Below are 18,459 nucleotides of genomic sequence, written 5' to 3' on the forward strand. Positions count from 1 at the left end.
GAGGGATGGTATGCTCACCTGGGTTGGAGCCGAGGGTCGCCTACAGTCTACTCCGTCGCCGTCGCCTGCTACCGTCGCCGAAACCCTAGCAGATGAGAGTGGGAGGCTTAGATGTGAAACACACCTCTAATTAAAAAAAATCCAAATGGACCATATGAGAGTGGGAGGCTCATATGTGTACCTCAGGACCGGAGAAGGACGGCAATCGCCGGAATCGGCCGAAATCGAAGCGGCACGAGGAGCGGCGAGAGACGGAGAGAAAATGGAACGGAACAGTGCAGCAGGGCAGAGAGAGGGAGTGGGTCGTGGGGGCCTTTGCCCCCGTTGGTTTTGACCCCCACGGGATTCTAATACTATTTGGGCTTGCCCAATAAGAAAAAAGATCATCACCTGAAAAATGTCATCTCAAAACTATATGTTTCAAGTCTAAAACTAAAAAGGAAAAAAAAAGTAAATTAAAGAAAAGTAAACAATAATACACTATTAAAAAGATCACCACATAAAAAACTAAAAAGAAAAAAATTGGAAGTGTCAAACTACATATTTGAAGGCTCAAAACTATATATTTCAAGTCTTAAACTAAAAAGGAAAAAAAAGTAAATTTAAAGTCCCAAACTACATATTTTTAAAAATGTCAATATTTCCATTTAAAATAATAGAAATTTAATAAAAGTAAACTATAATATACTAAAAAAAGAACACCACATAAAAAACTAAAAAGAAAAAATTGGAAGTGTGAAACTACATATTTGAAGGCTCCAAAACTATATATTTCAAGTCTTAAACTAATAAGGAAAAAAATAAATTGAAAGTCTCAAAGTACATATTTTAAAAAATGTCATTATTTATATTTAAAATAATAGAAATTTAATAAAAGTAAACTATAATATACTATAAAAAAGAATATACCAAAAATAGTAATATAAGAATGTTGGCATTGACAAAATAACAATACTGGCGTCGGTTACAACAGCACGTCACAACTAAATATAATAGTGCTGGCGTTCCATACTATTCCACAACAACAATATATTACGCCTGATACAAATTGTTGATCCCATATATTTTTGATGCTACCCTGTTTCCAACGCCACCACTATGCCCCTACTAATGTCGTTCCAAATAAGCCAATGCCATCACTATTTGAAAAAAATAATGGTGTCGTTGGTTGTAAATAGCGCGCCACCAAGGAAAGTTGTGGCTAGCCCTTTTTCCACTAGTGAAGATTGATGGAGACTGTTAGATAATGTTTATACGTAGCTTCTGTGTAGACTCTGTATATTGTATTTGTACACTTCGTATACCCTTATATATATGAGATAGCCACACCCGTATTTGGTGTTGTGCAGTTTCACACAAACATAACGTTTTACAGTCCTGAGAGGCCATCCAAGGGAGTCTGTTGTAGGCTCATGCCATTTTTACCCTGTCTAACTAGACCTAAAGTGGCGAAGTTACTAGCATGTCGCCATGTCCTTGCACTAGAGAAGGAAGTTGGAGTCTAGACGATCGTCTTGGAGATGGACTGCAAGATGGTTGTGAGCAAGTTGAACTCTGAAGGGAAGGACGGCTCACCCCATGGTCCGGCGGTTGAAGATGTGAAGGGCATTCTCCAAAATTTTATTGAGTCCAAGATCACTTGGGTTCATAGAGAGGTGAATTGTATTACCTACATCTTAGATAATCAACATTGTTGGAATGAGTTGTGACAAACATGGCTTAGTGTGCCTCCGAATTGTACTAGCGCCATTTGAACTCTGGCATTGCCGAGAACTCTGAATACAATGGCAACCATTCTATCTAAAAAAATGATTCTTTACAGGTATCTTTTGCCTTATCAATAAATCGAGTATAAAGAATTCGGTTTAAATTAGAAGCAAGGTGATTACCAACATACTTATTTTATTCCTTATCTATATCTTAATGCATGGCTATAATAAGATGATATATCTTTCGTCAAAAAGTTGCTAGTATTACTTTTATTTGACTAGGGAACTAAATCATGACTACTACTACCTCTGTCCTGATTTATTAGGGCTCCTTGTAGTTTGGGTCAAACTTTGACATTTGAGTTAACTATTAAAAATAAGTTATATACTTTAAGAATAGTATCATCGAAATCCTCTTTCAAATATGAACCAAACAATATAAGTTTTGTGACATACAACTTATAATTTGTTAGTCAAATATACGGTCAAAGTTGGACACAAAATACGAAAGGGACTAATAAACCCGGACGGAGGTAGTAATAGTACTCCCTCCGGAACAAATAAATGCACTACCAAATAGTAAGTATATATTTGTTTCTAAATATAAGAATATTATTATTAAATACTACTATACCAAAGATATAAGAATAGTAAATACTAGTATACCAAAGATATACCTAAATATAATAATATTTAGTAGTAGTATACCGAAAATAATCTATAGTTAAATACTATTAACTCCGTTCCAAAATATAAGAATATTACTATAAAGTACTATTAGCTATGTTCTAATATTTAGTAATGAGATAATATTCTTTAGTAGTGATATATCTTTATTCCTCATTAAATATAAGAATATTACTATTAAATACTAGAATCCCAAAGATATATCTAATAGTATACCAAAGATATACAACAATTAAATAATATTACCTCTGTTCCAAAATATAAGAATGTTACTATTAAATACTGTCACAGCTATTCTTATATTTAGTAACATCGATAATAGTATTTAATAGTAGTATATCATTGTTCCTAAATATAAGAATATTACTATTAAATACCAGTATACCAAATATATATCTAATAGTATACCAAAGATATACCAAAATATAAGAATATTTAATAGAAATATACCAAAGATATGCTACTATTAAATGCTGGTATTAAATAAATAAATCTGTAGTTCAACACGCGGTCCCCACCTTGGCCCGTGCCTTCCGTTTCAGTTCATAAAGGGCAACACATGCTTCTGCTCCTCGCTCACATTCTTCTCATCCCAATCTCCTCGACCCACTCCGCGCGTGTGCTCGACCGATCCACCGCGATGTCTAGCTCCGGCATCAACGCCATACCCGCAGCCAACCACGAGGAGCAGAGCCTGGCGGCGCCCGCCCCGCCCCCTACGGTCGCCGTCGCTGAGGGGAAAGGGAAGGTGCTTGCGCAACAGGCACCTACGCCGGTGGTTCGCAAGCGCAAGTCCGGCAGAGACCCGCAGAAAAGCCCGCCCCTAGCGGCCACCAGAGAGGAGCTGGAATCCCGGGAGTCCCGGGAAGGACCCTTGAAGGTCCTTGCGCTCCCGGCGCCAGGGGCCCCGCGTACTCACGCTGTCTTCAGCGACAAGATGATGAGACGCGCTCGCGCCCGCACCCTGCATGCAAATGCTGTCTCCAACGACAAGATGGTGAGCCGCGCTCGCGCCCCCACCCTTCATGCAAACCCTGTCTCCGATGACAAGATGGTGAGCCGCACTCGCTTCCCCCTCTCCTACTAGTGATTTGAAGTTAACCGGTGCCTAATGATTTGAAGTTACTGACAATCTTTGATCTAGTCATGTGAATTAGTACTAGTGCTTACTGAATTACCTGATGAGTATGTGCAAGAACTACGTGGTCTGTATATGCCCTTGGACTTTCTAATCGCTGGGTTCTCTTGTGGCAGATGGACGGGAAAAATGAGATGGCGCCGGTCCAGGGGGTGCCGCCCATGCGGGGAAGCATCGCGGCTTCAAGCTCGGTTGGTAAGTACTCCAAACTGGTTTTTCTGTCAGTATCACGGCTGTTTTTTGTCATCATTAGTATAATGATATTGGACTGAAGCTCGTCAACTCTTTCGATGCTGTATTTTTGGCATCATTAGTATACTGATATTGGACTAAAGTTGGTTAGCTCTTTCCATGCTGGACTTTTGGCATCATTAGTATACTTATATTGGACTGAAGCTTGTTAGCTCTGTCCATGCTCCGTTTTTTATCATCATTAGTATAGTGATATATTGGACTGAAGCTGCACATGTTTTGTTTCCATTAACGTTGGTCTAGCAGTGCTACGCGTCAGTCGGCCGATCGTAGCCGCCATAGAAGCCTTATTTTAATCAAGTTCCACCCGTCACTGCATATATTAACGTTGGTTTTGTCACTAGCTGCGTATACAAACGCGAGCACCGGCACTGTGTGGCAGCATGGAAGACATATGAACTGTGATACGAAACATAAGAAACATGCAATGGCTAGAAACATCTCCGTACAAAAAAAATTGGCATGTTATAGGTGTCAACAAAATTAGTCGGCTTGCCAGCCGTCGGATCTGACACGTGAAGCATTGGATCACACCACGCGGCAGCAGAGAGAGTGGAACCCGTCTTCCTCCATAGCCTCCACAAAACTTGTTTATCCCCCACCGCTCCCCCATCGTTGCAAAAGATTATTATGTTGTTGCCGCGGCCTTCCTCTTCCTCTCGCTCAGCAGCACCTCCCTCTCGTCCTTTCTAACACAGCAAAGAAGAAGGAGGAGGAAGAAGAAGGACGCAAGGACACAAGTGGTTTTGCCGGAGCACGAACTCCGCCCGCCGCACGAACGGCGTCCTTTTCTTTCCCTGAGCCCGAACTCAGTACAATCCGCAAGCTACAATAGAGGAGAGAGCTGGCCTTATACCCGCGCGCACGCACGCGCTACGCCACGCTCTGCACGCATGCACACCCCACGTCCCGCGCTTCCAGACCCACTCACCCGACGCGCACGTACGCAGTCGCCGTAGGCCGATTCCAGCGCCCCGACATGGTCGCCACTCCGTTTCTGTTGCCTACACACAACGGCCCACGCGCTCGAACGCGAGGACACACACGCACGCACAGACACACACACACATGCACGGCCACGGACCCGGCGCGTCCTGGCTCGCACCCGACGCATCCTGCGGTGGCTTATGCCCAACACTCACTCCCCTAAGCCACGAACTACAGCAGGTGAGTCCATCGTCGTCGATGTCGCCATGGCCGTCGCACCGCACCGCTGCGGCCTCCGCCGTGCCGTCGACGTCGTTGTAGCCACCGCCGCCCTAACGTCGTTGCCACGCCTGCCACCGTGCCACCGTGCCCTTCGCGTGCACTCCCCACGTCCCCGCGCTCCCGGCCCTCGCTCCCGCCGCGCACGTACGTGGTTTGCGCAACCAGGTCCAGCGCCTCGATGCGGTCCACTCCCGCGGTCCCGACGCATCCGGTGCGCACCCATAACACGCACCGGTCACGCCCGGCTCGCCGCCGCGCTTATTGCCCTGCACCGCTGCGCCGTCAACCGCAGCGTAGCGCCTCCACGGTCGTCGCGCCGGGCCGCCGCGGCCTCTGCGACACCACGCAGGTCCTCCGCGACCTCCTCGTCTCCGCGACCGCCGCTGCTCGCCACGCGCACGGCATCACGCCACACCGCCGTGGACTCGCCACGCGTTGCCGACGCCACGCGCTCGCCGCGCGCCCGGCATCACGCCACACCACCGTGGACTCGCCGCGCGTTGCCGAGACCTTCATGTCCGCCGCGCGCGCCGCGAACGCCGCCGCGCGCTACGGCCGCCCCCCGAACCTGTGGCTCTGAATACCAATTGTTGTTGCCGCGGCCTTCCTCTTCCTCTCGCTCAGCAGCACCTCCCTCTCGTCCTTTCTAACACAGCAAAGAAGAAGGAGGAGGAAGAAGAAGGACGCATGGACACAAGTGGTTTTGCCGGAGCACGAACTCTGCCCGCCGCACGAACGGCGTCCTTTTCTTTCCCTGAGCCCGAACTCAGTACAATCCGCAAGCTACAACAGAGGAGAGAGCTGGCCTTATACCCGCGTGCACGCACGCGCTACGCCACGCTCTGCACGCATGCACACCCCACGTCCCGCGCTTCCAGACCCACTCACCCGACACGCATGTACGCAGTCGCCGTAGGCCGATTCCAGCGCCCCGACGTGGTCGCCACTCCGTTTCTGTCGCCTACACACAACGGCCCACGCGCTCGAACGCGAGGACACACACACACGCACAGACACACACACATGCACGGCCACGGACCCGGCGCGTCCTGGCTCGCACCCGATGCGTCCTGCGGTGGCTTATGCCCAACAATTACGTCAGCCCCTCGCAGCACCTCACGTCCATGCTCTGGCGCATCCCTGATGTCGCCTGGTATCATGCAAGCACTATTACAGACGGCGTGCCGGCGAGGAACATTGTCTTACAACCAAGGTAGTTGCATTGATGCGACCACAAGCCTCACCCCCTTGTTGCATGGGTCGTGGCTTGTGGCACTGGTCGTCGGCTAAAACACCCCCCGTGAGAACCTGCAGTTGCACCACTGCGACAACCCCGTGGGTCTATGCATGGTGGAAATAGAGCGAATGGATATGGTGAAGAGAGAGGAATACAAGTGAGGGGCATCTGGTGCTAGAGCGAGCTGACTCATTTCCTCCTAAACCAGTCTGTTGAATATTTCCATTTTCTTTTGAGAAACCTCATAAAAACGTTGCAACATGCGAGCATGTCTATACAAAAAAAAGTAGATATAGAACACATACTCATTAACTGCAAGAAATCAGTGAAAAACCACAATGTATACACGCCTGAACCAATGGATCATTGGCATGCATCTTCCAACTCTTCCTAGGTTACGCCCACCCGCGAACCGTTCAATTCTGTCACAGATCATTGCCAAATCAACCACCAACTTGGTTCCTGCTCTCGTCTCCTCTCCCCATCCTTTGCAACATACACCCATGTTTCTCAGCAATAGACTCACTTGGAGGCCACAATGGTGGCCATGGTAGGCTAGTGAAAAGCACAATGGTGGTCGGCCTTACAACACTAAACACGACATTAATTGCAACACGTGATAACCCCAAATTTGTAGCACCGGTGCACCGTTTTGCGGCAAAGTAAAAAATGCCAATGACCTGCCATGCTGCATCGATGCCTTGGTCTTGCAGCATTGTCAACCACCTTGTAGCAATGAAAAGTTCACTGACCACTAGCTTTGCAGCATCACGTGACCGGCTTCTAGCACTGAACGCCCGGGCTAGCAGCACTGCGATCAGTGATGGTCGGCCTTGCAACAGTATTGGTTGACATTGCACACCTCATCTCCATTTTTATGTACATACACATGAGTGAACTTGGAACATCAGTAACGTATCAACATTAGCAATATTGATGATGATGAAATTTGTTTCCCCAAGTATCAACATTACTGAATAAGCGAGCAACTGCACATCCACCCCATGAGCCATACTTTTTGAGCCCTACCACAACCGATTATAGTTGGAAAAGAGCTGACAACGATAGTTAAAAATGTACATGATCACAATAGATTAAATGGCAGGGAGGGTGGACTGCATGTGTGGAATCAGGCTTGTCGCGTGGTCACAAGTGCCTTATCTGACTAGCCAACAAGACAGAAGGAGGCCGCCTGGGCTCTCACTCCTGAAGCTAAGCATAACTCCAACTCCAGACACACTCGGGGGCTACTGAAGGTGCAATACACTAGGGGTGTCCTCTAAGTGGGAAGCCCGGTAGCAGGCCTATCTCAAGGCCCAAGAGGCCAAGTGGAGGATCAGCGCACGAGGGCAGCTCATGAGCCCGGATAAGGATCGGGAGAGCATCTGGGCGTGCAAGCTAACATGGCGACGGTATGAGATCTAGTGGATTCCTTGTAATCCCTAGCCCTCGTCACCTATATAAGGCAGGGCAAGGGGTTATCATTCACATATACTCTCATAGACTATACTCTCGGTGGCCTTATACTTCATCTCCGTTGTAAATCCTATTATGGGTACTAACAGTTTTACATATTGTCGCATAGTTTTGTTCCGACACATTTTCTCTAGGAGTTGAAAGCAACTCATGGTGTAAGTATCTGTTGCTGGAAGCACTGATTTTACTAGCACCGCCTTTCCCGCCTTCGAGATACCTTGTCCTTCCTATCCAATCACTTTGCCATTTGAGTTTTCTCTAACGTATTTAAAATTTGCTTCCGTTGACCTACCCACCACGGCTGCGAGCCCCAAATAATGCTCGCTCAATGCCTTGGGATCAATGCAAAAATATTTTAAAAAAACTTTGTCCTCCTATTTGCTTCCCTTTCCACAGAAAGTTGAGGCTTTTTGAAGATTTACCATTTGTCATGTGGCCAACTCGTAGTCAAACAGGGTCTATTTTAAGGTCACAACGTTGATATTTGATGCTTGAAGAAATACTACACTATCATCTGCAAACATAAAATGGGCTACATGGGGGCCAGTGCTCCCAAAATGTACACCATTGATCTCCTTATCTTTGAGAATTCATGAGCAATGCCAAAAAATAAACAAATGGGGGGATTGTGGGTCTCCTTGTCAGATCCCTCTTGATAGTGTAAAAATGACAGAGCAACCTCCATTCAATTTGACAGGCCTGCATCATGTCTAGTTTAATAGCTAACATTGGATTTTTCTATTTGTTGACCTGATTGCATGCACACACTCATACGTGACCAACACATTGTCTGTGATAAGCCTACCCGGAATAAATATACTTTGCTCCTCGCAGATCATTATGGACAGGAGAACATTCAAACCATTCACTAGGCCTTTGAAGCAATATGACTGAGTGTGTTCTATAAGCTGATTGATCCAATTTGAGGAAGTATATCCAGTGAGTTAATTTTTAGGATCAGGACTAGAACCATATCACTGAAGTTTGCCGATACATCATTTTTTAGCAACGACTAGTGAAATTGGTAAACATAGTCAAGAGGCTGTGTGGCCCAATGCTTTTGTCGGTCTAATTTAGAATGGTGCATTCTCAATTTCTTCATCCATCACATCCGCGTCCACCCTCAAGAAAACAACCAAGCATAGAAATCGGCCGACATCTTCCCCATCTCATTGTCAGTAGTACATCTCATGCCATCCGCGCTCATGTTTTGTTCGTCTTCCTCGAGCAATTCCAGTCGAGCATGTTGCATATACATTATTTCTTCCCATGCATGAGCCAGATGAAGCTACGCTTCAATCTCGTGGATCTCCACCAAGGATCTGGATCCCAATGCTCTCTCCTTTCCATTGAAGCTGACCTTGTGCCTAGTGATGTCTAAACATACGAAACAAAACACTGAGCCACTCCAATGTTGCATATCATTGGTGACATTGTTAAGCTTCCTGTATAACGTACTCTGGCCGAAATTGTTGTCACATGCACACTCCCACGCATCCATGGGGCATCCGCCTCTCCTCAAATGTTAACGCCCTCTTCTTCCTTGTGGTAATGACCAATTGGTCTAGCGTTCTAATAATGAGTGAATCATGGCCTGGTTCTCCGTGAGAACATGTTCAATGGATGTATCCTAGAATGAGTGTATGAAATCATCATTGCATGGACCCCTTCCCAGATGTACCTAAATGTTCTCATCATCATCCCTTTTGTTGTCCCGTGTGTACTGGTAGCTAATAAAACAGAGGTTTGAAAAGTTGTTATTGGCTACGCTCTCCCTAATGCGCTCCATTTGTGTGAAACTCCTCAAGTAATCTCCTGGTTGTTGTGATTGAAAGAATACTTTGTTGAGGTATCACTGTCACAGAGAAATTTATTATCAGGATCTAGTCTCTCGAAACCTCCCTTAGCTACACAAATTTGCTTCAATCTCTCTTCCTATCCAGTAGCTTTAGCTGATAATCCTTGTGATGCCTTTGGTGATCACCACCACCCTTCCTCGTCTTGTGAACAAAAGTGCCTCGTGTGTGCTGCCTGGAGGTAGATGGGTCTTCTTTGCCCAGTCGCCTTGCACTCTTTCTTCCCACATAGAATTTTTTATGTCCTCCTTCCTTTCATGCTCCTTCCTCAGCTTCCACATCCTTTTCAGTTGCAAATCATCCCTTAGTTCATGTCACCAATCTTGCTTGCATTGGTCCTTCCTGGGTGTATAAGCATTGTAGCACTTGTGCCTAAATGGGAGGTGGCGCAACGCTGCTTACCCCCTGTGAACATAGATGCACCTTCTTGACCTAGTGCTCCCAAAATTAAAGTTCCCACTTTCTATCACCAACTTCTACTATGTTTCTGTGTGTGAGGAGCTATGTTCGAGTGGTGCCCTCAACCATTCACCCAACTAGGGTGAGGAATCAACATGTGGTTCAAATCTTTCATCAGCATGTGCTGGTCTAACGCAGTCAATCCAGAAGTGATGTATCTTCTCAAATTGAAAATCAAGACAGTCCCCTCATCTTTCGCTGAAGAGTGGAGGAAGAAGCCTCGAACCAATGAAACGAATATGAAAATTCTAGCTCTAACTATGAGATGGTTCCCCCCATAAATCCATCCTTCTCGATATCAAATTTTACCACGTCACCAAGCCAATTCCCGAGAGCATTCCAAAAGTAGACAATGGTTTATATAGGGGAAGATCCTTAATTATCACCCATGGCTCCGTCATCCAAAACATTATCTTCGACGGCCTAGTTTTACCATCACAATTCTTTAAAACCATCACACTAAAACCAAATTTCCACGGTCCATTATATAGAGCGTGATTCTAAACTCCGTTTTGTCGAATCTCAAGACGAAGATATTATTGCCAATGGCTTCCTAGTAGAGTCCCCATGCCTGTTGCATAGCCTTAGCAAACACGTTGATGTTGATTTGCGGAAGTGAGCACGCCTTTCCAACAGCTGACAACTTAGTAGGCCTCGGTCGGTCTAGAATCCACCTCAAACATGAGACCTATTAGTTCCTTTTGTGTCAAGTTCAAGGCTCCTTGTTTGTTTGAGAGATTCGCTACCTCCTGGAAGCATTTTTGTCTGTCAGGGACTTTGAAGATTCTTGGCTTATCGATCGTTGGTCACCCGCTTCACTGGAGTTGCATGTCCATGCCATGCCTGCTCTTCCGTCATCGACCAATAGATGAATAAAACCCTAACCCTAGCACTACCTGTCGGTCCCCTATAGTCTCCCTTAGCATTTCCTTTCATGGTGGGCCCGCCACCAACTATTCCTCTCCGTCCTTCCATTGGTACTTTTTCTGCGGTGGAGCCTTTATGCTTCATTTGGCTTTCTACAATGGTGGTTGTATCCAGCTCATAAGTCTCCTCTATATGTAGGAAGCCAAGATGTTAGCTCTTCTTTTTTGAAGGAAAATACGTTATCTAATGTACAAGTTTCATTTGAAAGAAGTCTTGTCGCATGTAAATACGTCACTGTCGGTTCAATATCCGGCGTATCTCGTTGTAGGGGTCCTAAGCTAGGCGTCTTGGAGCGATGGTAACATGGACACGGGGTTTTACCCAGCTTCGGGCTCTCTTGATGAGATAATACCCTAGATGCTGCTTTTGATTGTATTCATATGGGGTGTAGTACAGAGTACATGTGTCTACCACGAGACTGTGTTAATGAATATGAGATTGTCTATTGACTAGCCTGGCCTCGATTTATATAACACACCGGAGGCCTAGCGTTTTAGGAGAGTCCTCGCCTTGGGCGCCAAGTCTTGTGGAGTCTTCCTTATATGCGGCAGGGGTTGTCCGAACTGGCCCATGAGTATATGGTCGGCCCAATCCAACTGATCGGGAGACGACGTGGTGAGTACCCCCTAGTCCAGGACACCGTCAGTCACTAAGAGTGCGATACATATAGGTGCATACTTAGCGGATGATGCAAATTTCAGCAGATATGAATAGCTCCAGGTGGACCGAGCACACAAAGAAATCATGGACCATAAACGAATAATTTCCAAAGAAACAAAGTCGCAAAAAGAGAGACGACATTATCTTCATTATGGAAAACCCTTATATTTTTAAACATTGCTTTGCTCTTTGATTATTAACAGGAATCTTTTTACTAATATAATAACTGTTAATCTTTATAGATATGGAATGTATTTTGTTCAGTAGGTTTTAATGAATCATATCAGTTTTTGGTATGTTAAAATTAGAAGAAGTTCATGCGCCTTCAAGGCATGTCATGGTGTGTTGTTCCACCTCAAACAGGGACATACTACATGGTTATTCTCCCTGCATATAGCCCTCTTCGCATGCTCTTCCTCTCTCTCTCTCTCTCTCTCTCTCTCTCCATTGTATATTCCAGAACTGCTGACACTACTCCATAATGCCTAACTGGTGAAGGTCCAGAAACACCTAGCAGTGATGGGTTCAACATGCTCAGTAGTTTGTACTTAGTGGAAAAGTAACAAACCACTTAGATGAACATGTCCGCCAGTGATGGTCAAATCGAAAAAGAAAATCGGGCCATGGCCAGTCCAAAGCTAACACCTGCTAATAATGTGTAGTCTCCACTACTCGAACCTTCTTCTCCTCAATATATTGCACCGTCTGATGTTTGGAGAAGCCATAGAGTTGGGGATCCGAATAGAGGAAACAATGGTGGGGAGTGTCTTGAAGAATAGGTAACGAGAAGCCGGACGGAGAAGGCCTCGACCATGCTGCACCATCAGCCCATGAGCACTGACCTGTATATATGGTGCAAGGACCGAGGCAGAAATGAACACCATCATCGCCTGGGTGGCAGAGGGAGTTGGACCTGGGTGTTCCTCCTCTCGGACAAACTCAATGAATTCTTGGAGGCAGCACCCATGCTAGATTCTGCAGAGATGACAACATTTAGAGGAGGTGGAGGGCCAGCGCTAGGTTTGTTCCTCATAGGGTTTATTTTCGGGGAAGAAGGGGAAGGGTATGACATGATGAGTGATTAACAAGGGAAGTGTGTGTTTCTGTGGAGGACAAATCATGAAGACAAGTGTGCTAGTAGCTAGAGAAGGGACTAATGATAGCAGGAACGAATAATGAGCTTAATGTGTGGGGCTACTAGTTTTAAGTTGTGATCTAAATGACAGGGTAAGTATTTAGTCACTATCGTGTTGTGACTTGGGCTTGTAAGTGGTGGGTTGTATATGAGTAACAAGTAGCATGTTTAGCCTCAATATTGTTCTCTGTCACTGGTAACAATGTATCATTGATGGACCACATATTGGGCCCGTCACTACTAACTTTTTTCAACAAAAATAGATTTTTAGTTATCGTCAGATTCATGGCAAACCCGCCGTCCATTACTTCTAAGTAGCACTACTGATGGGTTGTGTGACCCACCACTATTGATCAATAACTAGAGGATAACTCAAGCATAGTGCACATCCGTTTCTTTGAGATTTTGTTAGTGTTTTCTTGTTCATGGAGACATATCAATTGACCCTAACAAGTGTTCTATTTAGGTGGGGTTGTGAGTGAAAATGCGGGGAGCTTGGCAGCAGGGAAAATGGCACCTAGAGGGGCTCATGTCTCCATGATGAACAACCACAACTTTGATTTGAATGAGCTACCGATTGAACATGAGCAGCTCCAGCAGGAGCAGCCGCCCAAAGAGCAGGATTAGCCGCCTGTGGCACAACATGAGCTTTAATATTCACAAATGGCTGGAGCCTGCTCAAATCCACATCTATGAGTAAAATAACTCTTCGCCAGAAGCATAGCCCTATTGGAAATTATCAAAAATATCTCTATCCCGAGGATAATGGGAAGGCTTGTATGGAACTTTTGAATTTCCCTCTTCCTACTTTTTGCGATTGACTATCATTATTGCTAAACATGAGGGGGGGATTTGGTATACTGCCTCATGATCACCCTATCCACTTGAAATGGATTTTCTATTCATTTCCCATGATGGTTTTGATATCTCGATTGTTTCAACAAGAATATATTCATTCGGTAAAGCTTTGTGAAACATTAGCGATGGAGCTAGGTCTCGGGTCATGTGAAAAGACAGTAGGTCAAGAAGTGTGTTAGCTCATGAGATAATATATTTTTGAAGTTGTTCATCATGTGTGTTGACACAATGGGTCGTACGAGAGAAGGTTGGCATGAATCTTTGGGTTTGAAATGAGTTGTCTAATTGGACCTTCATGACTGAAAAAAGGGAGAAAACATGGCTAATAGGAGGCGCAAATGATATGGAAGCTACTTTTTGGATGGAAGTTAACTATGGCTATGCGACCACACAAGATGTCAGTGGAACCGCGTCCTTACATATCGAGGTTGACTTCATGTGCAAGCTGTATTGTGACTAAATTATGGTATATGTATGCAATAACTTGGCATCTTACCAAACACAAAACACCCCAAAAAATACTATTTACTTCTCTTCGATGCATATTCTAGTGGAAGGGTAGTCATAACCATATGGGGATATTTTTGCACAGTAGAATCTATAATGGTCTAGTGAGGAAAGGTGTAAATGGAGAGGATAATAGGCGAACATGGAAACATCCAACATTGTGTTGTACTTGTATCTAGTTGTATAGTGAGATAATATGGAAACGGAGGAGGCTCATAGGGCAACACGAGAACACCCAACATGTTGCTCTACTTCCTTCCTATTGGTACCAAGAGACTGAGACTAGAGAAAGGTTAATCATAACACATGGACAAGATCTCTCATACAAGTTGAAAATGGACCGAATCTTGTATGAAAATGCTAACCAAGTATGAGTGTGCATAACATACCATTTCCTCCCTTTCTTTGTTGTATTTTCCTTCACCAACCCCATAGTACCCTAATCGACACTATTAATTCGATATGCTTCTCATCTGAGTTAGGTAGACTTATTCAAGGGGAGGAAATGGAGGTGTCTTATCTAAAATAGCCACATTCCGGATAGGAATAAAAAAGTAGACATAACCTAATGATTTGTTGAGATTTGAATCGAGAATTCAACATACATCAACTATCCTACATGTAAATCAAATCCTCATCCTACATCGGCATTGGGCTTTAGTTGGACTACCACTTTATGGACAAGCCGTATGGTCCATGTGGTCTACGTCGCAAGGCCGGAGAACAAGGAGCAAATAGTTGTGGATGTTTGGTAATTGAAGTTATTTGTCAAGAAATTTGTTTCCCGTCATGGTTTTTTTAATTCATTATTTAGTATTTGGTATCGGTTCTATGCTCTAATGTGTAACCTTCTTCTGATGGTTTGGGTTTAGCTGTCGGTGGTCATGAGTTCATTACTTATGTTAACTACTATTGTTGTGTCCACTTGTTCGCCAAGAGACTATAAAGTTAACTTATATCCTCCCGTATCTCTGTTAATATAGTTGGCGGTGAGGTAATCATTAACCCTGAATATTACTCACCTTTGTCAAATAGTAGGCCAAGCTGGAACTGTCTGGTGCATCATCTATGGTCACATATGGTGTATTGCCTATTCTAAACTCAATGAGTATTACATAATGGCATGTGCCTGCAGGGAGGAATGAGTCACTCTTTTGTGTCAAGGGGAGACGGCATGCGTAATAATTGACAATGAAAAATTAACAACCTACATCAAAAGTCTAACCCAAGACAATGAATATGTGCCATTGTAATTTTACCACACTAAGTCATCGGTATTTCATAATCGAATGTTCCCGATGTCGTGACTTTTGGCGGTGATAAGCCCAAATAATCGCCATTGTGAAATTAAATTCTTCCGTTCACTTGAACCCACATCCGTAAAGATGTGCCATTACAATCCACGTCATGGCTATCTTGGAGTCCTTAATATAATCAAGTGTGCCAAATATGGTGACTTGATAATCACGTATACTAATGGGGAGGAGCGAGGTCACATTTTTTGCCATGGAGACATGATATTCCATACTAATTGACCCTAGGAAGCTAATCGCCTCCATCAAGTAGACCCCTTCCTGGTTCTCCTATATCTGGATTCCCCGAAACCACGAAAATCCTTAGAATTGGATTACAACTTAGCACCTTGTGTTTTCACATAGTAAGAAGATTTGCTCCTTGGAGAGCACGGTATGATGAAAGTTGTAACCTGTGTTTCCGAGGGAGTTATTGTCTCGCAACTTTGTTATCAACTATTCCGATTCCAGCAAACGGAGGCCATTGGGTCAAAGCCATAGCGCACGCCTTGTAGTTTTGAAGTGGGGCGAGACAACTTTAGCTAGGAACCTATTTTCCTTCTGACCAACTCCCTAAAAACAATGTTCGACTTCATGTGTAGTCGGTGTAGATGTGTCATTGCAATTCCACCACTAGGATATCACCATGTCCTATGTATTACATGCCAACATATGCCACCATATGGTGACTTGATAAATTAAATGCATTTCACCAAGCTTTTCTGTTCCAATTATGGTGAAGATAGTGACTCACATGTCAGCCTCCCTAACGGGAAGCAAAATCACTCTGACTTTGGCAACCTAATTTTTTTATGGATTCAAGCAAGCATGTTGGATTTGTGTATTGTTTATTTCCACATATATGATTCAAAATAAAGGAATCAATTCAGAATAGGAGTCTTGGAGACACCCATGTCAATAATGTGAAATTATGGGAAATCTTATTATGTGCATCAAAATAGGACAAAACTCCTGGCTTAAGAGATACGTGTACAATCATACAATGGTTATGACCCCTACTAAATTCATGATGTTAACCAGTTCCCAGAAGTTTAAGTTGAGAAACAAGTTTGGGCAACATATTTCCAGACACCTGTCATGTCTAGGATTGTCTGAAGCCTAGGTAAGATTAGTTATGGGATCAATGCAGGCTATTAGTACATTGACTCGGTTCTTAACTCAAGTCCTCCTTGCTTGATACCATATTGAATGGCAAGTACATTATCAATTTACTTAAGTGGGTGAACAATGTTGGCTAGTATATTCCAACACTCACCTCACATGCATTTTTTAGGGGCATATAATGCATCGTGATGGATACATTCTTTCTAAAGACTAAATTCCAATGGAAAATTCAAATTAATTTAGTAGCAATCTCGTATGGCAAGGGTATATGGTAAATGAAAAGGAGGGCTCAAATGCTACTTGTTGGCACACACAAGTCAAGTTGTCTTTTAGCTCCCATGTTGATCCTCCATGGTTCGACATTGGGCATTACACAGAGAACGAGTTATCTTTATGCACTAACTAGAGCTACCAGACCATGGATGTTCCACCGTGAATGTCCATATGGTGCAATGAGTGATAGCGGGGTATATTAGAACATACAGTATACACCGTTAAAGTAATTAAATGTGCTACTTTGCCTACTATGACAAAATAGTATTTTTAAGAGAAAACTACGCAAGAGTTTGTGATCTTTGTATGTAAAAGCATTATTTGCCTTTGCTTGGTGTTCACGCAGTTTGATTTATGGCAAAAATGGAAAATCATGGGACAATAATTGTTGATATTCTTTGTGGGAAAGCTAGAACTTTTCACTTTTCAGATCACGCAAAGTATTGTTTTCTTATAGGGGTGATATACAGGGTTCTAAATCTGCATTTGTGATTTGTTGTCCATTTAAATTTGTTTCTTCCATAGATTATGTTGGTTTGTTGCTGTATTTATCTCAGCACTGAAGTATACTGATGTTAGCTAAGTCCAATCAAAGGCCGATGTTTCTATCATGTTATACAAATTAGTAAGCTAAGTACTGACCAAACTCAAGTTACAGAAGCCCAGACTACGTGAAATGCACATCATGCAGTACACATGTTCATCTTAGTGTTATGTTATACTTGGCTCCCAGATAACAAATGGTATCAGTTACTACTATCTTTTGCAGCTTGTTTCTGCCTGTTCATCGTAGAATTATCTTATGTAGTCTCCCAAGGTTCATGCAACTTGGATTTTCATACATTGGTAGCATTAGTGTTCACTGGGACTAGATGCCACTCTGTAGAAGCTGGGGATACAGATGGAGAAAGTAGTCATGGTTTTTTTTTCAAAAAGTTTGTTCATATCTATAACAGGTTTATTAATTTTTAGCGTACAGTGTTGTGAAACCTAGAGTGTTTTATCTCATTAAACATTGAACTACGCTTTCAAGGGAAAAACCTTCATTTGACATCGAACTATGCATGCAGGGCAAACACTCCGTGCATCGGTGCCACCGCGCCGCGAACCTTGGGAGCTTGAACCTGGATGGGTGTGAACTTATGTTGTCAAGGTTTGGGGTCAGTCTTGGATAGAGAATAAAGGGGACTTTGCGAAACTGTTATTAATAATATGTATGAAACATTGCCTTGGGGAGAGAATAAGAGATTTCGAGAGATATTTACAAATGGATGCATGCTTGCAATAGCAGTACAAAATATGATGCTAACATTTTATTTTCATTGTTCTTCCCATTAAACTTCTCGTGGTGGCTCCATTATTCACAGCCTCGCACATGAAAATGTTATTTCGTTCGGGTAAATGTTGCGTGTCGCTGCTCCTGTAGTTTTGCGGTTTGCATCTGCTTGAAACTTGTGAGTTGGATTTTGCGAAGTTGCAATGCAAATTTGGGATGCAGGGAAGATAATAAACAATGCTTTCTAAGAGCATTGGATATTGGATGCGATTCAGATAGCACGCATGCAAATGCAAGATGCAAGACGTTGTAGGCACATGTCCAGGTTTATTAAGAGAATCTACAACCGAGATGCCTCATATCCGCCCCAAACACCAGGGCGA

At 43.8% G+C, this 18,459-nt stretch overlaps 1 protein-coding gene across 2 annotated transcripts; it reads left to right on the top strand.

The window, feature by feature from the left end:
* Positions 1 to 2,928: 2,928 nt before the first annotated feature.
* Positions 2,929 to 18,116, top strand: LOC120968442 (uncharacterized). 2 transcript variants are annotated; one of them, XM_040395228.3, is made up of 3 exons: positions 2,929 to 3,450; positions 3,651 to 3,729; positions 17,871 to 18,116. In XM_040395228.3, exons 1-3 carry the CDS (start codon positions 2,956 to 2,958, stop codon positions 17,936 to 17,938), a joined length of 642 nt encoding a protein of 213 aa, XP_040251162.1. In that variant the 5' UTR covers positions 2,929 to 2,955; the 3' UTR covers positions 17,939 to 18,116. The 2 variants fall into 2 exon arrangements, with proteins under 2 accessions (XP_040251162.1, XP_040251160.2); XM_040395226.3 differs by lacking the exon at positions 17,871 to 18,116 and adding an exon at positions 13,212 to 13,709.
* The last annotated feature ends 343 nt before the right edge of the window (positions 18,117 to 18,459 follow it).

Source organism: Aegilops tauschii, chromosome 7, assembly GCF_002575655.3.
Source record: "Aegilops tauschii subsp. strangulata cultivar AL8/78 chromosome 7, Aet v6.0, whole genome shotgun sequence".
Lineage (NCBI taxonomy): Eukaryota > Viridiplantae > Streptophyta > Magnoliopsida > Poales > Poaceae > Aegilops > Aegilops tauschii.